Source organism: Acartia tonsa, chromosome 12 (assembly GCF_053477335.1).
Source record: "Acartia tonsa isolate MP-2025a chromosome 12, ASM5347733v1, whole genome shotgun sequence".
Taxonomy (NCBI): domain Eukaryota; kingdom Metazoa; phylum Arthropoda; class Copepoda; order Calanoida; family Acartiidae; genus Acartia; species Acartia tonsa.
The window spans coordinates 45,359,167-45,381,197 of record NC_137271.1 but is presented as its reverse complement, the minus strand read 5'-3'; the positions used below and the strand labels follow the sequence as shown (position 1 = coordinate 45,381,197).

General features: G+C 32.0%; 2 protein-coding genes across 7 annotated transcripts in view; one reads left to right on the top strand and one right to left on the bottom strand.

Annotated features, from left to right (window-relative positions):
• LOC145334062 (uncharacterized) overlaps window positions 1–22,031 on the bottom strand; it is a 104,601-nt gene that overhangs the window by 66,884 nt on the left and 15,686 nt on the right. For all 6 annotated transcript variants that reach the window (XM_080179339.1, XM_080179340.1, XM_080179343.1 and 3 more), the window contains exon 10: window positions 15,407–15,497. In XM_080179339.1, coding sequence (XP_080035465.1) covers window positions 15,407–15,497 — 91 coding nt within the window. The remainder of the gene's footprint in view (window positions 1–15,406; window positions 15,498–22,031) is intronic.
• Window positions 1,514–14,105, top strand: LOC145334398 (uncharacterized). Its single transcript, XM_080179852.1, has 6 exons — window positions 1,514–1,577; window positions 7,981–8,058; window positions 8,786–8,889; window positions 9,963–10,021; window positions 13,594–13,657; window positions 14,007–14,105. The coding sequence occupies exons 1-6, from the start codon at window positions 1,514–1,516 to the stop codon at window positions 14,082–14,084; spliced, it is 447 nt and encodes a 148-aa protein (XP_080035978.1). The 3' UTR covers window positions 14,085–14,105.

Genomic DNA, 22,031 nt, shown 5'->3' with positions numbered 1-22,031 from the left:
ATAACTAACATTTGTATCTAAATCTAATTAAAGAATCCATTCTCTCACCAACTCTCCTTACATTAACATGTAATACATGTACATTGAAATAGTATGTGTGCTTTTTAAAAGCGAAGCTTTTCTATAATTAGGGTCGGTCCGCCCGTACGTCCGTAACGGATAGTTTTTTCTTCTTCTTTTTTTACGCATGTTAGAATTGCCCTATCGATTTCAAACTTAGTATGGTGATTCCTATAGTGGTTAGGTACGATTTAGAATGCGTAGCAACTCTATAATCGTTGCCAGAATGTCCATGCGTTTAATTAAACATGTTGGTTTTAACTTTTTAAATAAATTTTTTTTATGTTAATATAATCATCCGATTGATTCAGTTCTGACACTCTCCTAGAGTTACTGTTCGTCTGTCATACCATTTCAGAGCTTCGCTTTTATGAATGTTGTCATCCTGGTTTATACATGTCCAGTAAGATTAACTCAACGGCTGTTTTAATTGCTTAATAGTTTTTTTTTATTTTTGATTCAAAGGGAAAAGTCAATTGAAATGAATCCCTAAAGGAAGGTGGCGAGGCAATAAGAGATGTTATTCAAATTTAAAAGCTTTAGTCAGAACTTTGCTGGCTCGACTGATTCCGTAGTAACACTTACATTTGGTGTTGGGTCGTAGTCAAATGCTCTTATTAAGTCAAACTGTTCCTCATATATTAACATTTTGTTATAATCAAGAACACTTAGACTTTAAAGAGCATTTGATTACAACCCAACACCAAACTGTACAGAACTACGCGAAAAAATCACCCTCTTTATCTCATTTAACATACAGATATAGCCATCTTAAAATAAAGGATCATCTCAGAAAACGCATATCTCAAAAAACGCCCATCTCAGAAAATCCCTATCTCAGAAGACGCCATCTCAAAAAACGCCTTCCACATAAAATGCTTATTACATTTTTAAAAAAAGCATTGTTTCATATTTTACTTATGGACTTTGCCAATAAATAATCCTGAATCTAGAATCTGTAAAAATGATGGCTTTAGCAAACATTAATCTGCCAGATTTAATAAATATAGCCATCTGGAAATGAAGGATCATCTCAAAAAACGCTTATCTCAAAAACGCCCAGCAAAGAAAAAGCCTATCACAAAAAAAAACGCCTATCTCAGAAAACGCCATCTCAAAAAACGCCTTCCACATAAAATGCCTATTACATCCTATTATATAAAGTACTAAGCTTTTTTGTCTGTAGCGAAGAATATCGCTAACCACTGAACCGATATGGTTCTCCATTAGAGGGAAGTTTCGTATATGCCCTGAGATGGTTTTAGGCTATTTTTTTATTTTTATAACTATGTCTTTGTATGGTTTTAAGCTATTTTTCTGCCCTTCCATATCCTTTCGAATTTAGAGCTCCTAGATGCTAGGGGAGCATCCACTAGTTTAAAAATAAAGCATTGTTTCATATTTTACTTATGGACTTTGCCAATAAAAAATGCTAAATCTAGAATCTGTAAAAATGATGGCTTTAGCAAACATTAATCTGCCAGATATTATAGAAACTGCGGAACAAGAAATTATAGGTGAGTTTCTTTATCTTTGAAAAATGTTTAGTTAATCATAGATTAGAACCGGTTCTTATCCACCGGTTTTGAATGATACGAGAAAGCAATTTCTCGTATTCATTCGAAACCGATTAATATCCGGTGGATTAGAAACGATTTTCATCCATATGAAAAAAACTATGTCTAGAATCGTATTATATCCAGTTTTCTACAAATATAAAAATGTACAATCATAGGATTAAAACTAGAAGTGGGCCGGATACCGGACATTGAAAATGGCCGGATATCCGGCCCAACCCTAATTAAAACCATTTTTTAGGACATGCCTTCGGCATCTCAGGGCTCACAAAACTGGTTTTAATCTAATAATGACACATTTTATATCCGCGGAGAGCTGTTTATAATACGATGGAACAAATAACTATTTTTTCACTCTTCAATACATTCCTCCATGTTCAGGGAAGGGGATGGGGTATCTTTACATTAGTCAACTGGGAGAATAAGTTTGTCAGGGCCTGCAAGAATCTCTCACAATATCCACTTATTCTATATCCATTATTAGTAGCGAAGCTACTCTATACTTTAAAATTTCCGTCTGTTAGTATGTCAGTCCGTATGTATGTCTGAAACGTTTTGGGGAAAACGTGATTTTCTTGGCTGCCATAAAAGATAAAATTTTTGGACAGTATTTCCACCATAAGGGATCTAATTAACTATAAAACATTCATTTTTAGCAGGTTTTTGGCTATTTTTTTCTTTTTCATATTTTTCCCCATATTTTATGTTTATGGTCCGATTTTCAAAATTTTTCAAGAATATCATAATTAAATTTCCCCTCGTTTTAAGAAAACATCCATGACGGTCGGACTGCCTTTCAGCATGTTTTTGACAATTTTTTATGCTTCGCTACTTATAGATGTTGTCATCCTTGTATTTATAACAGATTATGAAGAATTTTATGAGCGGATGACTGGTAGAAAAGAAAATCAGAATACGGATAAAAATGACTTGGCAATTATAACAAAAAGTAAGTTTCTATTAATTTAATGTCACATTTCAAATATCTTGATTTTTAGTAGGACTGGGCCGGTTATCCGGCCATTTTCGATATCCGGCCGGATCCGGATAATGAAACTATCCGGATATCGGATATCCAGCTGGTTTCTATTGTCGGATATCTGGTAATTTGCCGGATATTGATAATTGCCGGATATTCGGCCCAACCATACTAAAAATCAAGATATTTGAAATGTTATATCCGGTATTAGAAATCAGCCAGATATCCGGTATCCGGCCTAACCCTAATTTTTTAGCTATTCTAAATTTTTTGACCTCATAGAATTTCCTGTTCGCTTGATTTTGATTCCTTTGACAATCATAGCTAGTTTTTTTTGGAGATTGTTAATAAAAATAATATTTCAGAAGAAACAAAGCTGTACCAGGATGGAATAATTAGCATGATAAGCGTTATGAAATTTCTGAAGTTAATAAAACAAGCAGGAAAATTATGAATTCAGTGAATGGATCAATATTGCTCTTAAATATTGTCTAAAATCTAATGATATTGGTTTGAAAGTTTGGACACTTATAGTTTGAACCAAGAGTTAATTAAAGTATCAATTAAGTACAACAAAGAGTACAGTCCAATCTGCATATGTAAGAAAAACTTCTTACTATAGTAATGATAAGAACTTAGCCTTATTTACTTAGCTTTGAAATTTCTTGATTTTCAGATTAGTTGAAAAAAAATAATCATGTCAATATTAGGGTAGGGCTGGATACTTTTTTGGCCAGATACCGGATATCTGGCTGAATTCTAATGCCGGATATTCGGCATCTCAGCGGATATCTCGCAAACGCCGGATATTTGACCGGATAACCGGCATTAGAAATCAGCCGGATAACCGGCATTAGAAATCAGCCGGATATCAGGAATAGATAGTTTCAATATCCGGAATCAAGCCGGATATTTAAAATCCGGTATCCTGCCCAACCCTAACTAATATGACCCCTTTTTCATAATGAGTAAAATATTTTGCTTTGTATAGCTGGTAAATAGATATTAAAAAAGACACAAGAGGGGGGGGGGGAGTTTTGACACATTTGTGTTAACAGAAATTAAAGGCTTTATCTATGGGCTGAGAGGATAAATTATTAGAGATAAAATCATTCTTATATGATGAATTTTCCCAAGTTTTAAGATTTTTGGATAGGCCTCGAGGTACAGGAGCTGCAGGCCTCCAGGTGGTCTCTGGACAGGTACAAAAAAAGAATTACTAACTTATAAAACAAATCTTTTTTCTTCAAATATATAAATAAAATTTATAAAGATGCATATTTTGTTTTATAAGTTGACTTCTAAATCTTAAAAAATTATTTTAAATTTTTACCTGCCCAGAGACCACCTAGAGGCATGCAGCTCCTAAACCTGGCGTCCTGCAGCTCCTAAACCTGGCGTCCTGCAGCTCCTGAACCTAGAGGACTAACCAAAAATCTTAAAACTTGTAAAAAGTTGTCAACCCCCCCCCCCCCTCTGGTATAAGATATTTATATGATCCTATTCCAGAATCATACTTAACTTATAAGATAAAAACAGTGTAGTTGGATGGAAACCTGGAAGTATTTATGTTTTAATAGGTAAGCAGCTTACAAAATAAACTTTATACATTTTACCTTATGCAGACTAAAACTAATAGTTGAAACGTTTGGACACTGCACTTGATAAAACATCCAATCAAAATTTTTAAGTTTGTTATTGCCATCCAATAAGTTCAAAAACATTATTGTAAACTAAGAAATCAAACTTGGCTTTAGAGGCTTTGAATAGGCTTATTTTCTAATGTCCCCTTGGTTTAAACAAAATTATATGCTTTATATAAGGGTTGGACTGGATATTTTTTTGGCAAATTACCTGATATCCAGCAATATAAGTCAGCCAGATATCCGGTATCCGGATAGTTTCCATATCTGGTTTTAAGCCAGATATCCGGACAAATCCTACTTTATATTTAGGATGGTATCTAACAAAGATTACTTTGTTTTGTCATTGTGCTTACTATATCTTCACTGAGGAAATCAATGAGAATATCAACATCTTGCAGGTATACATTTCTTCTTAATTTTTAGTTTTTACAAGAGGATACAAAAGCACACAGGAGATGAGGTAAAATATATAAACTCTAGAAAGAATAAGCAATCAATAATAAGCAATCAATAATAAACAAGCAAAATATATTCATGTAACAGATCTATAGTATACATGTATATACAGACAACTACCTCCTTTCATTTTTCAAAGAACTCTTTTGTCTGATTCTAAATTATTTTCTTCTACCTGGCTATGTTAATATAAACGACACCTTTGGTTGATTTTAACTGACCTAATAGAAAAGTTGCGCAAGGTGGTTGCGATGGGGAGATACAGTTATTTAACCCTTTCTCCCTATATAGTTTTACTCTAATGTTCATATAAAATTCCACTTAAAAATAACCTGTTTAAAATGAGTTATCAACCAAAAGAATATTGTAAATTTTGGTCCATCTATCCCCTCCCACTTATAAAATTTAAACAGCAAAAACAGTAGATATGTTAAAGGGTCTTTTAATAGAAAGATATCAAATTTTTACAATATATCATAGTGTAAGTTATTGTACATAAAGTTTGTCAAAAATGCATATTTTTCTGTTTTAGGTATCATTAGTGTCGTTCCAAGTGCTAGTTTTGATCTCAGGAACCTTCATACCACTAATAATACGAGTTACATTGAAGAAAATCAAATCAATCACTGTTGTAACAAGATACAAATTAAAATTGAGGTAAAGCCTCTTTTATTTGAATAATTACAAGAATTGTTTTTTATCTTTTTAGAAAGAAACAGTAATTTTTTCCATATAGGTTTGGAAAAATACAAATGGGCCATTACACAAAAAAATAAGTTTACCTTAAAAACTTTGTATACCAGAGTATAAATATGTAGCCATTGCAGTTGCCACTGCTGTAGCCGTGGCCGTAGTCATAGCTGTAGCCAGTATAGTCATAGCTGCCAATATAACATGGATTTTTAAATTGTCCCCTACAAGGTTAGGCAGGCAACATATTTAATACTGCCGTGACAATACTTCTTTCCTCTTCATCCCGTGTCTGTACATCAATTTATATATTTTAATACAAAACTAATAACATTATTATTTATAAAAAAAAACCTCAATTTCAATGGTTTTACGATAAATATATCAAAAGTAGATGTCTTTGTGGCTACGTGGCTATACCTCTAGCAGCGGCAATAGCTACACATTTAAAGATCCAGCTCAGGAACAAGTTTTAAATATTTGGCATAAAAAAAGCAAATACATCAACAAATTATGATTTAGCCCCTTTGACAAATGATTCCCATTCAAAAGATCTTCTTGCAGTAAAGTAAAACAATTATGAAGAAAATGATTTAGCTCTCCATCATTGCTGTATCTTTAACAATTTCTAAACTCCAATTCAAATTAATTAAGTTTGTTTTGATCTGTTAAAAACTTTAATTTGAAGTTTACAAAAATCTTGTTTTAGGGAATTTGGAGTAGTTTTCCTTCTGATATGTTTTACCTACACTGGATTTGGACTGTTCAATGCTTATTTCTTCATCAAAAAAGATGATTTAAATTTTGATGACAAAGCTTTTGCTTGCACTATGGCAATCCTGACATTTACTGGTATATGTTTTTACTAGGGTTTGGCCGGATATTCAGCCAGATATCTGGTACTGGTATATGTTTTTACTATGGTTTGGCCAGATACACAGCCAGATATCTGCCATTTTCAATATTCGGCCGGATACCAGATATTGAAACTATTCAGATATCCAGTATCCGGCCCAACCCTAGTTTTTACTTGTTAATTCTTAAAGAGGTATTTTATGTATGATATAATAAAAACTAACCCATAGATAGAGTTAAGGTATGAAATTTGCTATGGTAGTTGCCTCAAAATCAAAATATCCAACATCTTTATAATTTTATCTAATATTCCAGGAATGGTTGAATGGATGCTTTTATTATGTTTACTTCTCACTTGGATTCAAGACACCAGGAATCATTCAATCAAAATTACCTTAACACACACACACACACACAAGGAAAGACAGACATTTTGGGGACATTCATGAATGAAGTCCCCAAGGTCATAGAAATGATGAGAAACATAATTTTTTTTAACTGGTGGAAGAAGTGAACACTAGATGCCTTTTTTCAAAATATTACAAATTTCTATTAGATCAGTTATGTTGCATAAATCCTATACGTACAATTTCTAAATTTAAAACACTGAGATAACTTAACTGAGTACAAAGCAAATAGTATAACTATTAGAGATGGCAATCTGTCTAATTTTTGGACTGGATTCAGATTCTTACAAGAATCCGCCCAAAAATTAAAAAATTGAAGAAAAAAAACTCAAGACGCTAAGTTTAGCCTAACAATTAAGAATCCAAATCTAAAAAACGGATTCAGATTCCAAAATGGCCAAAAATTGGGCGGATTTCGGATTCTGGATTCGGATTGCCAACCCTAATAAAACTATCCCTTTATAATCAGGAGGGAAGGGACATTGCACTGTTTATTACACTTGTCCCCAAATTTTTATACATTTTTTCTTATTCATTGGCTCATCAACTTTGGGAACTTTTATTAAATTTGATTAATTGGTTCAATTTGATTGTCAATTGTAATCTACAGTTCGGGAAATTTTCTCTATCATCATTAGGGAAGTAAATCAATTTATCGGCCGATGTCTTATCTCTGCTTTTTCACTCACTGATAAAAACCTATGTATGCTTTACTTGATTGAATAAAGAAATTGCAGAAATTTTTGCAAATGGGTTGTTGCCAACCACAAGACGGGAAAGGTGATAATTGATAGAATGCTCTTCAAATATTCAACATTTAAAATAGGTTATTTTCCTTATTTTAGAACAAGGATCTATACATCCAAACATAAAAACTTAACTATAAAATAATTTAGGTTTTTTATACATAAAATGTGTAGCCACAATTATCTACAAAATAAAGTAGCTTGATGTTTGTAAGTCCGTCCCTTAAGATCTAGGTAACCACTCAACAATCAGATTCTACTCTTCAGAGAATATATCTAATGGTACTGTGGTAGATTTAAGCTATTTTCTTGAGGGGTGGGACACCCCCAACCCCGCCAAAGACAAAAAAATCCCTCCCTCCCAATTTTTTGTTTACAAATTTTTACATATTTTGCGAATTCACTTTTTCGCAAATATTTACGATTCATTAGCATTTTTTTCCGCTGGGTAGGTAAACAACAATGACAAAAAATAATCAATTAATAAAATAAAATAAATGAGATTTACTAGCACATGATGTTTTCCTATTAATAAAAACCTAAAACACATCTCTCTATTTACAGGAATGGAGCTCCCGGTATTCTACATCTTATCATATGTTCAAGTATGCTTCATTGCTGCAGTTTATATATTAATAAAAGGTTTGCCATGAAAATGTTTAATTTTTTTCTCGTATTCATTCAAATCCGGTGGATAGGAACAGGTTCTCATCAATACGAAAAAAACTATGTCGAGCATCATATTATATCCAGCTTTCTACGAATATAAAAATGTACAATCATAAGATTAAAACCAGTTTTTTCAGACAGTGCCTTCGGCACCTCAGGGCTAAAAAAACTTGTTTTAATCTTATAATTGTACATTCTATATCCGCGGAAAGCTGTTTATAATAAGATGCGAGAAATAACTAATCTTCTTTTTTAAACATCCTTATATAAAATTAGATGATGCATCTACCTTTACCACAAGTTTGGACAATCCACTGGATCGATAGGTCTCTCCTTAACATGAAGCTATTTATAGCCATAAGTCATTGAAGATTTTTAGTTATTTTGTGGGGCTGTACCTCTACAGTCCCTTAAGAAATCTTCCCTAAACACCCCCCCCCCCCAATTTAAAAAAAAAAATTCTTTTTAAATCTAAAATTGAAATAGGGTGAGCGACAAACCTTTGTCTGACATTAAAGAAATTACGTGTAGAACCCTCACCATCCCATTAAATCAATTGCATGTTTTATTTTCTAGGGTTAGGCTGGATACCGTATATTGAGCCTATCCGGATGCCAGATATCCGGTTGATTTCTGGCCCAACCCTAATATTTTCTTAGCCGGATATCTGGCCTAACCCTGATATTTTCTTACATATCAGGTTCTGGGTATGCTTATGGGTCTGTGATAGTGATAGGTGGACAGGCAATCTGCATTACTGGTGGAATTGTTCAGATTAATAAAATATACAAAATACTAAAACAGGTACATAAGTATCAGTTTCTAAAATAAATCTATGAATATAAATGTGTAACCCAAACAACTACATGGATCAAGTGTTGGGGACCTTTTTTGACTGCTAGCAAATTGCTTCCACAGGGTGAAATCATGAAATAATTTAATTTCTTCCCTTGTTTTACTCTAATGTCCTCAATTCCACACATGTATCATATAATGAGCATCAGAACAGCACAACATTACATTACAAAAGGCCCCATCCCACCTCATCTACGTTTATTTTTCCAAGTGGGAAACACCAGCTATAAATTCAAAAACAAGTAAATTTTTTTGTCCTATTCATTCGAAACTGATTAATATCAGATGGATTATAACCAGTTCTCATCCATATGAAAAAAAAAACTATGTCTAGCATCGTATTATATCCAGTTTTCTAGAAACACTGGTTTTAATCTTATAATTGTACATTTTATATCCACGAAGAGCTGTTAATAATAAGATGCAAGAAATAACTATGAATTCAATCTTCATCAGATAAAGACACAATACATAAGAAATTGGCAAGCTACACAATAATTAGAGGATTAGGGTCTTATTTACTAACACCATGTATGTTCACACAACCCAGCCAAGTTTTTGTTTTTACTTTGGAAAGTGCCATTAGTAATAGTTAATAAGATATTACACACTCTAATTATAATATTCAAAAGTATCGGTACTGCACTTATAATTAAAAAAAACACCAAACTACTATATCTAATAAAAATATTCTCGTAGTAATTCATTTGCTAATGTGAAAATTGCATTGTGATACTGTGTAGAATTTAAGACTAGTGTTATTTGATAATCAAAGGCAGTTTCATTCAATTGCATTTTTAAGCACATACCTCCCCCCCTCTCAAACATATCTAATTTAATTGAAAATTAGGGAGGGCAGGGGGGGGGGGAAGGGTTGTCTTATGTTTTTATTTTAAGTCAGGTTTAATGGGGCAATGGGTATTTTGTGTATTTTCAGCATACAAAATATTCTATGAAAACAATAGAAACTTTATTGGCATTATTTTGTAGTTTTAAATCTAACAATTTATATCGCAATTCAGATAGAGGATGAGATTGAAGCAGTAGCCTTAGAACAGGCCAATATTCGTCAACTGTTCAGGTATTTAGATTTGAATAAGATCTTGTTATCAACAATCCTTATAATAAAGTAACAGGATGTCTGTCTGTTTTTCTGTACCAAAGGATTACGCTAACCACTGAACCAAAAGGGTTTTCCTTTTTAATTAAAATTAAATGTAAGAGGGGGGGAGGGCTACTTCCCCCCAAAATTTAAAGTCCCCCTAGAGGCCTCTTGGGGCGTAACCGCTAGAAGAGATAAAACTAAAATAATTGAATTAAAGTTGTAAATAAACTGGAAGAGGCCTAAAAGCTATTCCTACATTAAGGAAATCTATGAATTAAAAGTTTCTTTTGCTAAAATGCATCAATTTGAATAATATAAACTCAGCTTTATATCATAGAAAAAAATTTCATTAATTCTAAAATTGGTCAACTACTTTATAATAAGAATGATGTTTAAAAGTAAATATAAAAATTAATTTTTGGGATCAACTTTCAAACTTCACATTTATCAATATGTTAACCAAAACAAATTTAAAACTATAATATTGCCTACAACAAAAACATTTTAACAATTCTGAAAGAAAATATGGACTTAAGGTGTAAAATGAGAATTATCTTTTTTATATCAAAAGCTTATAATCAGCTAAATAACAGAATAATCTTATCTGTTTTGATAAGGAAAATATGACTATGTATAAATCTTAAAGGTAATAAAAAGGCCATTTGAACTGAAAATGAGCCATTATATGTCTAGAAGTGCGATTCCTAATGATTCTTAATAGAGATAATAAAGATTTAATTTTATGAATCTACATATTAGTATGATTTTGATGTGTATTTCAAATTAAAACTTCTGAATTAGAGATATGAAAATAAAATATTCTCTTCAAAAATCGATCTAAGGATAATGTGTTTACATTGGTTTAAAAATAACCTTTAACTTATTCCTTTGAAAAATACATGAAGTGTACCACATAAATAAGTACACAACTTTAATCTCTCCTTTCCCTATCACTATTATGAATACAATATTTTCTTGATTTGCAATTTAAGATGAATATTTTCCTTATAAATCCATTGAGTACAGATTTCTCCCTCTATGATGTCACAAATATGGATTTCAAATTATTAGAAAAGAAAGTAATATCCCTATAATTTACAAATGGATCACAGATATTAAACCACCCCATCCAAGACTAGGATATTGCCAGGGTTTAATCAGCGGACAAGCAAAAGTCCTGACTTTTGAAAAAAAGTTAATCTTTGAAAAAATAATTTCTGTAAATGACGTATTGACCCAATCTTTTGTATTTAGGTATGAGAGAGGCAATAATAAGCTGAGAGGACTTCTTGGTAGTACAGATTCTCTTTAATGAATGAACGTTAGTCTAAAATTTAGGATTGCCTCTTAAATTATAAAATTAACTTAACGACATTAATGTAATATAATTAAGTCACAAGATCACTGTTCCTACTTTAAGCTAAAAGTATTTGTTAGTTTCTGAATTCTTATTCTATATTTCATAGATAAATTTTGTAGCATATTTAATAAAAAAATTTGTATCTGTTAGTTTTATAATTTAAGAGGCAAGCCTAAATTTTTTAAGTACTATTGTTCTTTCATTCAAGAGAATTGTAAAGTATCTGTACTACCAAGAAATCCTCTTACTATTGCCTCTCTCATACCTAAATACATTTTTCAAATGAAAATGTTGCTTTCTAAAAATAAGTCTTTTTTGTTGTAAATTCCAATGTTTTAATGCTGTGTGTACAGGCGTTTTGAGAAAAAATAAGAAGTTTCTTTTAAAAAGTAGTAATTTAGGGCATTTTGGGAGGCGAAAACAGCATTTTTTTTTTTTAAGGTGAACTTATGTTAAGGATTTTTGTTGACTAATATTGGTGATTAAAACCGGTCAAAACCATGTGGTTTTAATTGCCCTGGACTTTTCCTGCCAACCCTGGATATTGCACATGAAGAAAAGCTAATTTGTGATCAACTTTTCAACAAATCAAAAAAAAAAGAAGCATGACAAAGTTTTCCTTAATGTCAATTAGGATTCATAAGCACAATAAATATTGAAAAATTCCTGGCACGATACAAATCAGTATTAAAATTTTACGTATATCATATTTACCAGTTAGTAAGTTTGATAAAAAAATGATTTATAGAGCAAATGATATCCTTTATTTAAAAGAATCCTTGAAACATATTTTATATTAATTTAATTTTGTAAAGAGTTTTAACCTGATTCAGAGACGAGTGCAGGAACACAATGCACATTTTATGCAGTAATGGGTTTGCAGCCGCTCACTCATAGTAGAAATGCAAAAAAGGATTCAAGTAAGGCAAAGAGACAATTTTTTAGATAAAGAGCAATAGGTTTGACTTTTAGAAATGCTTCATACAATTCCTTTCAGGTTTTAAAAGGGTTAAATAAGGATAAAAAAGGAGAAAACAGTAAACATGACTGAGACAAGCATTAATCCATTTCATATATCTACAGAAAAAAATACTTGACAAGAAAAACGCGGCTAACAAACTCTTACACATTGTGGTTGGTGGGATGAGAAAATATTTCATTCTATTTTCTCATATTGCAAAGTTATTCCCAAGTCTGCCATAAAATGATAATTTATGTTGGCTCCCTCATAATTTACCAGGATATGTGAAATGGATTCTAGGGAGGTTTAAATGGGTGCATAGTTTGCTTAGTCACCACCCAACATTTTAAATAAATCATTTTGTCACTATTTCATTTAATTCTAACAATAGCAGATAAACTATCTAAGAACTCAAGGGGCACTTGAGGTGGTAGAAGGGTTGAATATTTTATTTTATTTTTTTTTAAAGTTAAGGAAAATTTTTTTAAGGGGGGTGATTTTTTTATGGGAGGGGGGGGTTGTGGTTCACCCTGCCAATATAGCTATAAACCTTCCGAGGACCTATGAGAAGCTACACTGTAAAAGCGATCTGTATCGATTCAGTGGTTAGCAAGATTCTTTGGTACAGACAGAAAGTGATTTTGTTACTTTAATATAAGGATTTTCACAATTTTTGAGTCAGAAGTTTGTAAATGTGGGAAGGTTGTATTTATGAAATCCTATAAATGACAATACAATTTAGATACCATTCGCTACATTAAAAATTCCATCTATGCCCTTGATGAATTTTATATTTATGCAAAGAATTTTGGTGAGGTAGCTTGTATTATTTGTTCTTCTACATTTAACAAATTTGATTCACATTTTTATATTCTACAGCCATGAAGAATATAATCATTTTAAGAAAATTAAATTCAATATCTTATAAAAAGAATATTTCAAATTTAATGAGCGTTTTTAAGCAAGCATGTTATGCAGATATCAAAACACTGTAATATTGCTTAATTATTTTCAATTGATCAACAAAGTTTATTTAAACATATTATTTTTAATTGATATAAAGTAGTAAGGTTTTTTATATCTCAGGCTAAAGATCTCTGCTGCACTGAATTGGTTGTACATTTTAGGGAAGCTTTATATGTCTTGTGGGTGATTTTAAGCTATATTTGACCTCTCCGCCCTAACCAAGAGCCTGAAGGCATAGAAACTAGTAATATTTGTTTAAAGGGTGAGACAACTAGCAACAAGAGTCAGGCATGCAGGACAGGTCACTGGTGCAAAGTTTTTTGAGGTCAGTATTTTTTATTTTTTTTATATTAGAAGATGGTAAAAACTTCCAACATTTAAGGATAGAGCCTTAGTGTTATTTTATAAAAACAAGTTTTATTAATAGATTGAGTCTCAAAATATTCAACAAACAAAAAATTCCTAAGGGAATGGTAACTTTACCACTTTGTATGGTAAAAACAGGTGACTCTTGGACAAAAGTGGGAGTTAATAAAGTTGATACTAGTTTTGTGACAAGGATGTAAATCATTTACATTATGCCTATTACTTACTTAAATAAAAAGACTAATTTTCTTCACAAATAGTTGAATAATGTATTGATTCACTATAAACATTTGCATTCTATTTATCAGGTTAGACAATCCACCCTGCTAACAATGCTGTCCATCACCCTGACCTACATGGTATTCCTGCTACAATCTGGCCCATAGCCAATCATACAAACAATTCTTGTCTTATCTCCAATATTGATCTATATTTTATCTCTCAAATATTTTAAAATATTTAAGCAAAAACTTGTTTGCAATGTTTGTAACTATAATAAAATATTCTAAGATTTTTTTATCCTTATAATAAAGTAACAGGATGTCTATTTGTCTGTCTGTTTGTGTGTACCGAAAAATTTACCTAACCACTGAACCGATCGAACTCTCCTTAACAGGGTAGCTTCTCATAGGTCTTGGGAAGGTTTATAATTATTTTGGGGGAGGGTACCACCACCCTCCCAAGAGAAATCGCCACTAGCTAAAAATTATCCCCCCAAACAAAACAAAAAATTAAAATTTTTTAAAATAAAATTAAGAATGGGTATCTGTCTCTGTTCCTAAACTCCTCTGGGAAGATTAAAATCACATAAATATAAGCTACTTTATAAATCTCTAAGGATTCAGGAGGATCGGGGACATGACATCTGAAGAAAACTTGTTTACTTCAGCCTAACAGAAGCCCGTTAAAAAGGACATACATATTTGAATTTAATTGTTACAAATTTTTCATTCAGCTGCTATGTCAGGGTATATTTAATTGTAACTTCACCAAATCTTAGTGATCTCTTTCAGACAAAGGGGAAGGTAGGTTGTGCTGAAATTCCGTAAAGGTGTGAGTTTTAAGGCTTAAAAACAGTAGTAGAACGATAATATTCACTTAATATGTGTATACCTTATTGAAAAGAACTATGGACAAAAATATTTAGTGAATATAATCGTTCTACTACTGTTCTTAATCCTTAAAACTTTCACCGTTACGGAATTTTAGCACAATCTACCTCCCCCTTTGATAAACCTCGAATATTATTATAATTGGCCACTTTTTATGGGACCTATCCAAACTTTAGAAGTTATCTGGCAAATAATGTTTTAATAATTGTCAAACATGGTTAATCTTTAGAATCATTGTCCTGTATATCCTAACTAGTTTCACTACTTTTCTTTTATTTTGTTTGTATTTATTGCTTTGACCTCATTTCTTTCTAACTTGAAACAATGGCAATTATAGATTTAAACACCAGAACCAACATTTCCATGTTTTATGATATTTAATTTCCACGTTTTAAGATCAACCAATAAGTTCATTTTGTGGTAAAGAATAACTTTTGCATCAAGATAATTTATTATGCTTTAAATATACTATTATATTAAAATTACCCTATTATCAAAAGAATGTTTTTTTTCTAATAAATATTATATGGTAAGCCCTTCCTAAACTAACCTGACTTTTTAAAGGCTCAGCATCTAAATAGTATCATAAAACTTACGTTTGAACAACTCTTTCTTCCCATGAGAGAATCTGCACTTGTCACCCCATTTACACTCATTCTTCTCCTCAAAGATCTTGCACAGTGTGCCCTAATAATAGGACAAGATTAGTTTTCATGAAAACTGATGCATTTACACTCTTTCTTCTCCTCAAAGATCTTGCATAGTGTGCCCTAATAATAGGACAAGATTAGTTTTCATAAAAACTGATGCATTTAAACTCCTTCATCTCCTCAAAGATCTTGAATAACGCCATAATAATAGGACAGGATTAGTTTTCATGAAAACTGATGCATTTACACTCTTTCTTCTCCTCAAAGATCTTTCATAGAGTGCCCTGTTTAAAAATAAAACATGATTAGGTAGTATTTATGAAATCTTAATTTAAAAAAAAAATTAAATAAAGATTACTGTCAAGCTAAAATTGAAATTAAGAAAAAAGGAGAAGATTTCAAAATATATAGACAGACATCCTACTAATTTCTAAGATATCCAATACATCTAAAAAATAATTAACTCTGAAAATTATTTTGTAAAACGTTTAGCCTATTTTTTCAAAAACACACAAAAACTTCAATGAAAACCAACAACCTAAACATCCTGACTTAAAAAATTCTGCTCCCCAATATTGCATTTCTTGGATTGTTTAACAATTTAAAAGTTTTCCAACAATTTTCAATAGATCTTCAATGATCAAATTTTCTCACAAGTAAAATAACAAATCCAGGGATTGAAGGATTTTCTTATTCAAATTGCCCCTCCCCCAAAAAAATATAGAAACAGACCAATATCTTAACAAGGGACTTCCTTAAGTTTTAAAGAAAATTCACCAACATAATTACTGTATGCAAGCGACGAGCAAAAAGACATCTTTGATAAAGATAAAATCTTTTTATAAAATCATGCATAGCATCATATTGCAGACAATTTTCCACGAATATTAAAATAAAAATTACAAAATTAATACCTTTTTTAGCCCGGGCCTTCAGCCACTCGGGGCTAACAAAACTTGTTTAAATTTTAAAATTTTTATTTTCATACCTATCCAAACAACAATTTAGGTGACCCCTAAAATGGTGGGTCCACGTATTACGTGCATGACAAATATCTCGAGTTTTTTCCGTCTTAATTTCTTACGACTTTTATACAGTTTTGTATTGTGGGAGGCGTAGTTAGACAAATTAGTTGGGGGGAAAGTACAAAGTTTATACTGAGTTAACACTTTAAGGACAATAGGGATGAAAAGTAGAAAATGTTATTTATGAAATAAAAAAATTATATTTGAATGTTGTATATTAAATAATGTATATCATAAATTAATTTTGAAATGGTTTATAGAAAAGTAAAATCTTTAAAGGTTTAAATATAGATGTAACAAACAATATGATTCAAACGGCAGATTTAAAAAACTTTCAAAATTTCAACAATTGGACATGAGGGAAGTTAAAGACTTGAAATCTGATTTCTTTTAAAGCTGAGTAATAATTATTTAACGCATCGTATTATAGACAGCTTTCCTCGGATATTAAAAATGAAAAATTATCAGATTAAAGCCCTGGAGGCCCTCCACAGTGCAGTGGTGAGGTAAAGTTTAGTAGCCCCGCTGAGTTAGGGCCCCCTGCACGGGTAAGGTTAGGTTAAACAAGGTAAGGGCTCTCCTCCACAGGGATTAGTTTAGGTAAAATTAAGTAGCTCCACAGGATTAGGGCCTCCTCCAGAGATTGAGTTACGTTTAGTTAGGTTAGTTTAGATGAAATTGAGTAGCCCCATAGGGTCAGGGCCTCCCACAGGGTTTAGATTAAGTTAAACAAGGTTAAATTAAATTAGGTTAGGTTATATTGAGTTGTCCCGCTGAAATAGGGCCCTCCACATGGGTTGGGTTAGGTTAGGTTAGGCTATGTTAAGTTAGTTTGGGTAATGTTAAGTACTCTTGAAGGGTTAGCACATCCATAGGGGTTAGGTTATGATAGATTAAGTCAGATTAGGTTAGGCTAAGCTAGGCTAGGTTATGTTAGGTAATATTGAGTAGACCCGTTATGTTAGGGGTTAGGATAGAGTTAGGTAGGATAGGTTTAGTAAGATAATCTTGGGTAACCCTGCAGGGTTAGAGCTGCCTCCAGGAGTCAGGCTATTTTAGATTCAATTAGGTAAGGTTAGGCTAGTTTAATTAATATTGAGTATCCCAAAAGGGTTAGGGTCCCCTGCATTGGTTAGTTTAGGTTAAGTTAGGTTTATTTAGATAGGAATAGATAATATAGAGTAGCTTCGCAGGATTAGGGCTCCCTGCAGGGTTTAGGTAAGGTTAGGTAAGGTCAGATAATATTGAGTAGCCTAATGGGTTTGAAACCTCCGCAGGGGTTAGATTCACTTTGGCTCAGTAAAATTAGGTTAGGTTAGGTTTAGTTATGTTAGTTATAACAGAAACCCTCCAGGATTTACCCCCCTTCCCAGGGGTTAGGTTAGGTTAGGTTGAGTTAGATTAGTTTAGGAAATATTAAATAATCCTGACAGGGTTAAGGCCCTTCAGAGAGGTTAGGAACGGTTAATATTATTGGATATAAATTTGTGCATATACAGTAAATTATAATAACATTATGATTATATGAAAACATTCATAAACAACATCTATAAATGCAAAGATCTGAAGTGGTAGGTCAAACGCACATCAACATTTGTAGAGTGTAAAACTGCTTAAATATAGGATACTGTTTAAGGACATACTTACATTTTTAGGACTTAATTATGGAGAAGCTTCGGCTAAAACACTGTACAATGTTGTCTTAGGAATCATTATTTCAATTATCGCCAACTCGCAAAAAAAAATTTAAAATCAACATGTTTGAAATGGACATACAGAAATTCTAGTAACATTTACTTAACAGATGCTATGCTTCCTAAATCGTATTTGACTTATATAGGAATCAACATACAAAATTATTTAATTGATAAGAAAAAATGTCTAAATTAACAAAAAGAGCTAACCGTCACGCCCGGACAGACAGTCTGACCGATCGACCATAATTATAGAGAAGCTTCACTTTAAAAATTTCCGAATTCATTATTTTCAATTTATTTGTAATTTAGAGTGTTTGCGGTGTTCTTTGCTCAACTAGTCCCTTTGAGGAAACCATAATTTTTCCATAAAAATTTAGCCATCTTTATTATATAGCAGTTAAAATCTTTAGCTTTTTCAAATACCAATTCTTACAGACGAACACATTAAAATTTTGAGTTATAGAGTAGTTCTTCTACTAAAAAAATCATTTGGTACAACTAATTTGTCTTAACTAAAGCATTTGTTTAAAGTCAAAAATATATAACAACATTCATTTTGTATGTTTACTCACTGAGAACTATCGCCAAAATTTCAAAGAATTTAATTAAACGAAAAAATCTAAAAATTATTATTGATTAATATAATCTCGAACGGTTGTTATTAAATTATCTTTTAAAATTAAATTTCTTTTTTCTTTTAAAAAATCAATACAACAATGTACCTAATAACATTGTGTACTATTATCAATTTGAATGTAGAATAATAGAGGCGTTTCAAGGGGGGCGTACCAAAAAGTGGTTAATTCACCACCATTAATTAAACAGTTTTGAGAATAAAAATATAAAAAATATTGATTTTTTATACATGTATCATATTTTATTTCTGATTATCTTTCATTTCAACAGTAACGGGTGACTTTAGCTTAGGCGTCAATTTATTCGCAGAATATAAAATGTGTTCACTTTAAAGTAAAACGAGGATGACAACATCCATAAAATCAAAGCTCTAAAATCAGAAGGAAGAACAGTCAAACAATAAATTACGAACATTAATTTCCAAGTCTAAACAAAATTGTACATACATTTTTTGTAAAATTGCATAAATATAGGAATCAGTAAAAGGACATACTTTCATATTTAGGATTTGATTATAGAGATGCCTTGCTTATAATACTTTAACTTATTTTCCTAGGAATCATTATTCCAAAAACCAGATAAAAAGGATAAACAGCATCTTTTAATGGAGTTACTGACTTTCTGATAGATAATATAGAGTTGCTACGCTTTCTTATTCGTACAAAACTGTTCTAAATTGTGCCTAACTGTCATAGGAATCATTATGAAAAATTCGAAATTGATATGACAATTCTAAAATGTCGATTTTAATTATTATTTCATACAAAAAATGTTGTCAAAAAGTTATAAATCAGCATGTTTTAACCCTTAACAGTCGGGCCCCTTGCCGCACCTTAATCAGTCTCCTATTAGAGCTAGAGGGCTAAATTTTTTTGTGCAAGTCCCCTGTGTTATGATGAATTTCCGACCTTAAGTAAGTCAAAGTCAATTTTTGCTTCCTTCACCCTTTTATTTAACAACCTTTGTTTTTAGGTCCTTTTTTACTTAAAAATTTTAAACGGCTGTAATTTTTTTATTTTTGAAGCTAGAAGAAAATTTTTTTTGCAGAAAATGTTTATTTTTGTGTAAATTTTATATTTGAAATATCAAACCATAAATTTCAGCGGCAGCAGCTATATTTGGCAGCTGCCAGCCGCCGCAGTCGGCGGTCGGCGGGAAAACGGCGGCGGATCTTTATGAAATTTTAATACATTATGTAGACATGTAAGAAAAGCTTAAGTTTAAAGTTTGAAGTCTATAAGTCAAAAATTGCGGCCACAGGAGCCTTTTAAAGATTTCTGGAGACCTGGAGGATCAGGACCTGCAGGATCATACCTGGAACCTGAAATTGACTTGAACACCTGTATTTAATATGAGGATGTACTACTAAAGGATATTTTAGTATTTTGGTAAGATAAAATGCTTTGTTTAATTAAAAAAAATATTTTTGTTCTTTACCTGGATGACTCTGCCAGGTTTGCTGGCATCCTGTGCCCGCCAGGATGGAGATATTCAAAAAATTCCAACTCTCAGTTATGTGTCATACCCACACTTAAAAAGTCAAGCAGTATGGGCTCTTTATCTTTCACACACAGAAAATGAGATAGAAAAAACCGTATGGGGGGGCGTTCAACGCCCCCCCCCCCTCTCCGACCGTTAAGGGTTAAATGAACGTACAGACTTTCTTGGTAGAGTTGCTACACTTTCTAATTCGTATGGACGGACGTACGGGCGGGGGGACCGATCAAAATTATAGAAAGGCTTTTTTTAAAATGTTTGCAGGAACAAATTGAGCTGAAAAATGAATCTTTTATTTGTTTGCAATTTACTCTATAATTTAAAATGTCTTTTAGTCTGTCTTAAAGAGTGTTTGTTTTATAAAGAATTTCTGTATTTCCTACCCTTTTACTTTAGTATCGAAGCTACTCTATAATTCAAAATGTCCGTATTTCGGTTGGAGACAAAGTGGGGGGAACGTGATTTTCTCGGCTCCTATGACAGATAGAAGGCTGAAACTTTTTGTCAACATTCCCAACACTAACGAGCATAATTAACTTTAACACATTCATAGCGGTCGGACTGCTTTTTAGCAGGTTTTAGGCTATATTTGTATTTTTCAAATTTTTCACCATAACATTGGTGTTTATGGTCCGATTTTCAAATCTTTTTTAGTTATTGATATCTAAATTAAATCCAGCATATAATTTACTTTGGCCGTTGGTATGTCAATCATTATAGAAAATAAAATAAGGTTTTGTGTTTATTTTTTCCAGTGAATCTTTTCTTGATTTTAAAGATTACTCTTTCATTCTATTTGTATGTATTCTCATCCACGATTTTTGTGCCACGCTACTTATGGATGTTGTCATCCTTGTTAGGCCCTTTTTAAAGATTTTAAGCTGCTGTAGTTTTCTTTATTTTTGAGGGTAGAAGAGCAATTTTTCCAAAAAAAAAGTTTATTTTGTATTAGAATTCTCAAAATATAAACTTCAGTGGTGTACTTGGAAGCTGTCTGCCACTGCAGTTAGCGGTTGGTGGGAAAATAGCGGCAGATTTTTATGACATTTTAATATGTCATGTTAACATGTTAGTTTAAGCTTGGAGTTTAAAAATAAAATTATCTTAGTCTAAAAGTGCTTTCATAGGAGCCATTTAAAGTTTTATGCAGGTCATACCCAAAACCTGAAAATGACTTTAAACCCTATATTTTAAATTGATATGGACTACTATAGGATCTTTTAATATATTGGTAATGTAAAAAGCTTTGTTTAAGTAAAAAAAAATATTTTTGTTCTTCACCTGCATGATCCTGCCTTGTTTGTTCGCATCCTGTAACCCCAAGGATGGAGATGTGGACTCTCACACATAAAATTAGATAGAAAACATCTGAGGAACTCTAGAACAATGGTTTCCTAATAGTTTATTTGTTTGTTTTATCAAGGTAACGACTTACGGTCGGAAATTTTTTAACAACCAGGGAATATGCACACAACCTTCTTGCTGTAATAGAAGATGATATAAAAGGTTAAAGGAAGCGTTCAATGCCCGTCCCCCTCCTCCCCACTCAAAAACGGAAGGGGTAAAGCTACCTACAACTGCCATTGTTTTCAAAAATGATTATATGAATGGTGTCAAGAAGTTTCAGGTGTCTATCTTGAATAGTAGCTGAGAAAATCACCTTTCCCCTACTCCATTTATGACAAAGTTAAGTATAGATGGATATTTTGGAAATAG

Bases quoted from the DNA above. Each gene is read 5' to 3' on its own strand.
- LOC145334398 (XM_080179852.1), top strand. From the start codon at position 1,514: ATGATGGCTTTAGCAAACATTAATCTGCCAGATATTATAGAAACTGCG. The intron at 10,022-13,593 runs GTATTTAGATTT...ATTTGTTTAAAG, and splicing joins AATATTCGTCAACTGTTCAG to GGTGAGACAACTAGCAACAA. The intron at 13,658-14,006 runs GTCAGTATTTTT...TCTATTTATCAG, and splicing joins CTGGTGCAAAGTTTTTTGAG to GTTAGACAATCCACCCTGCT.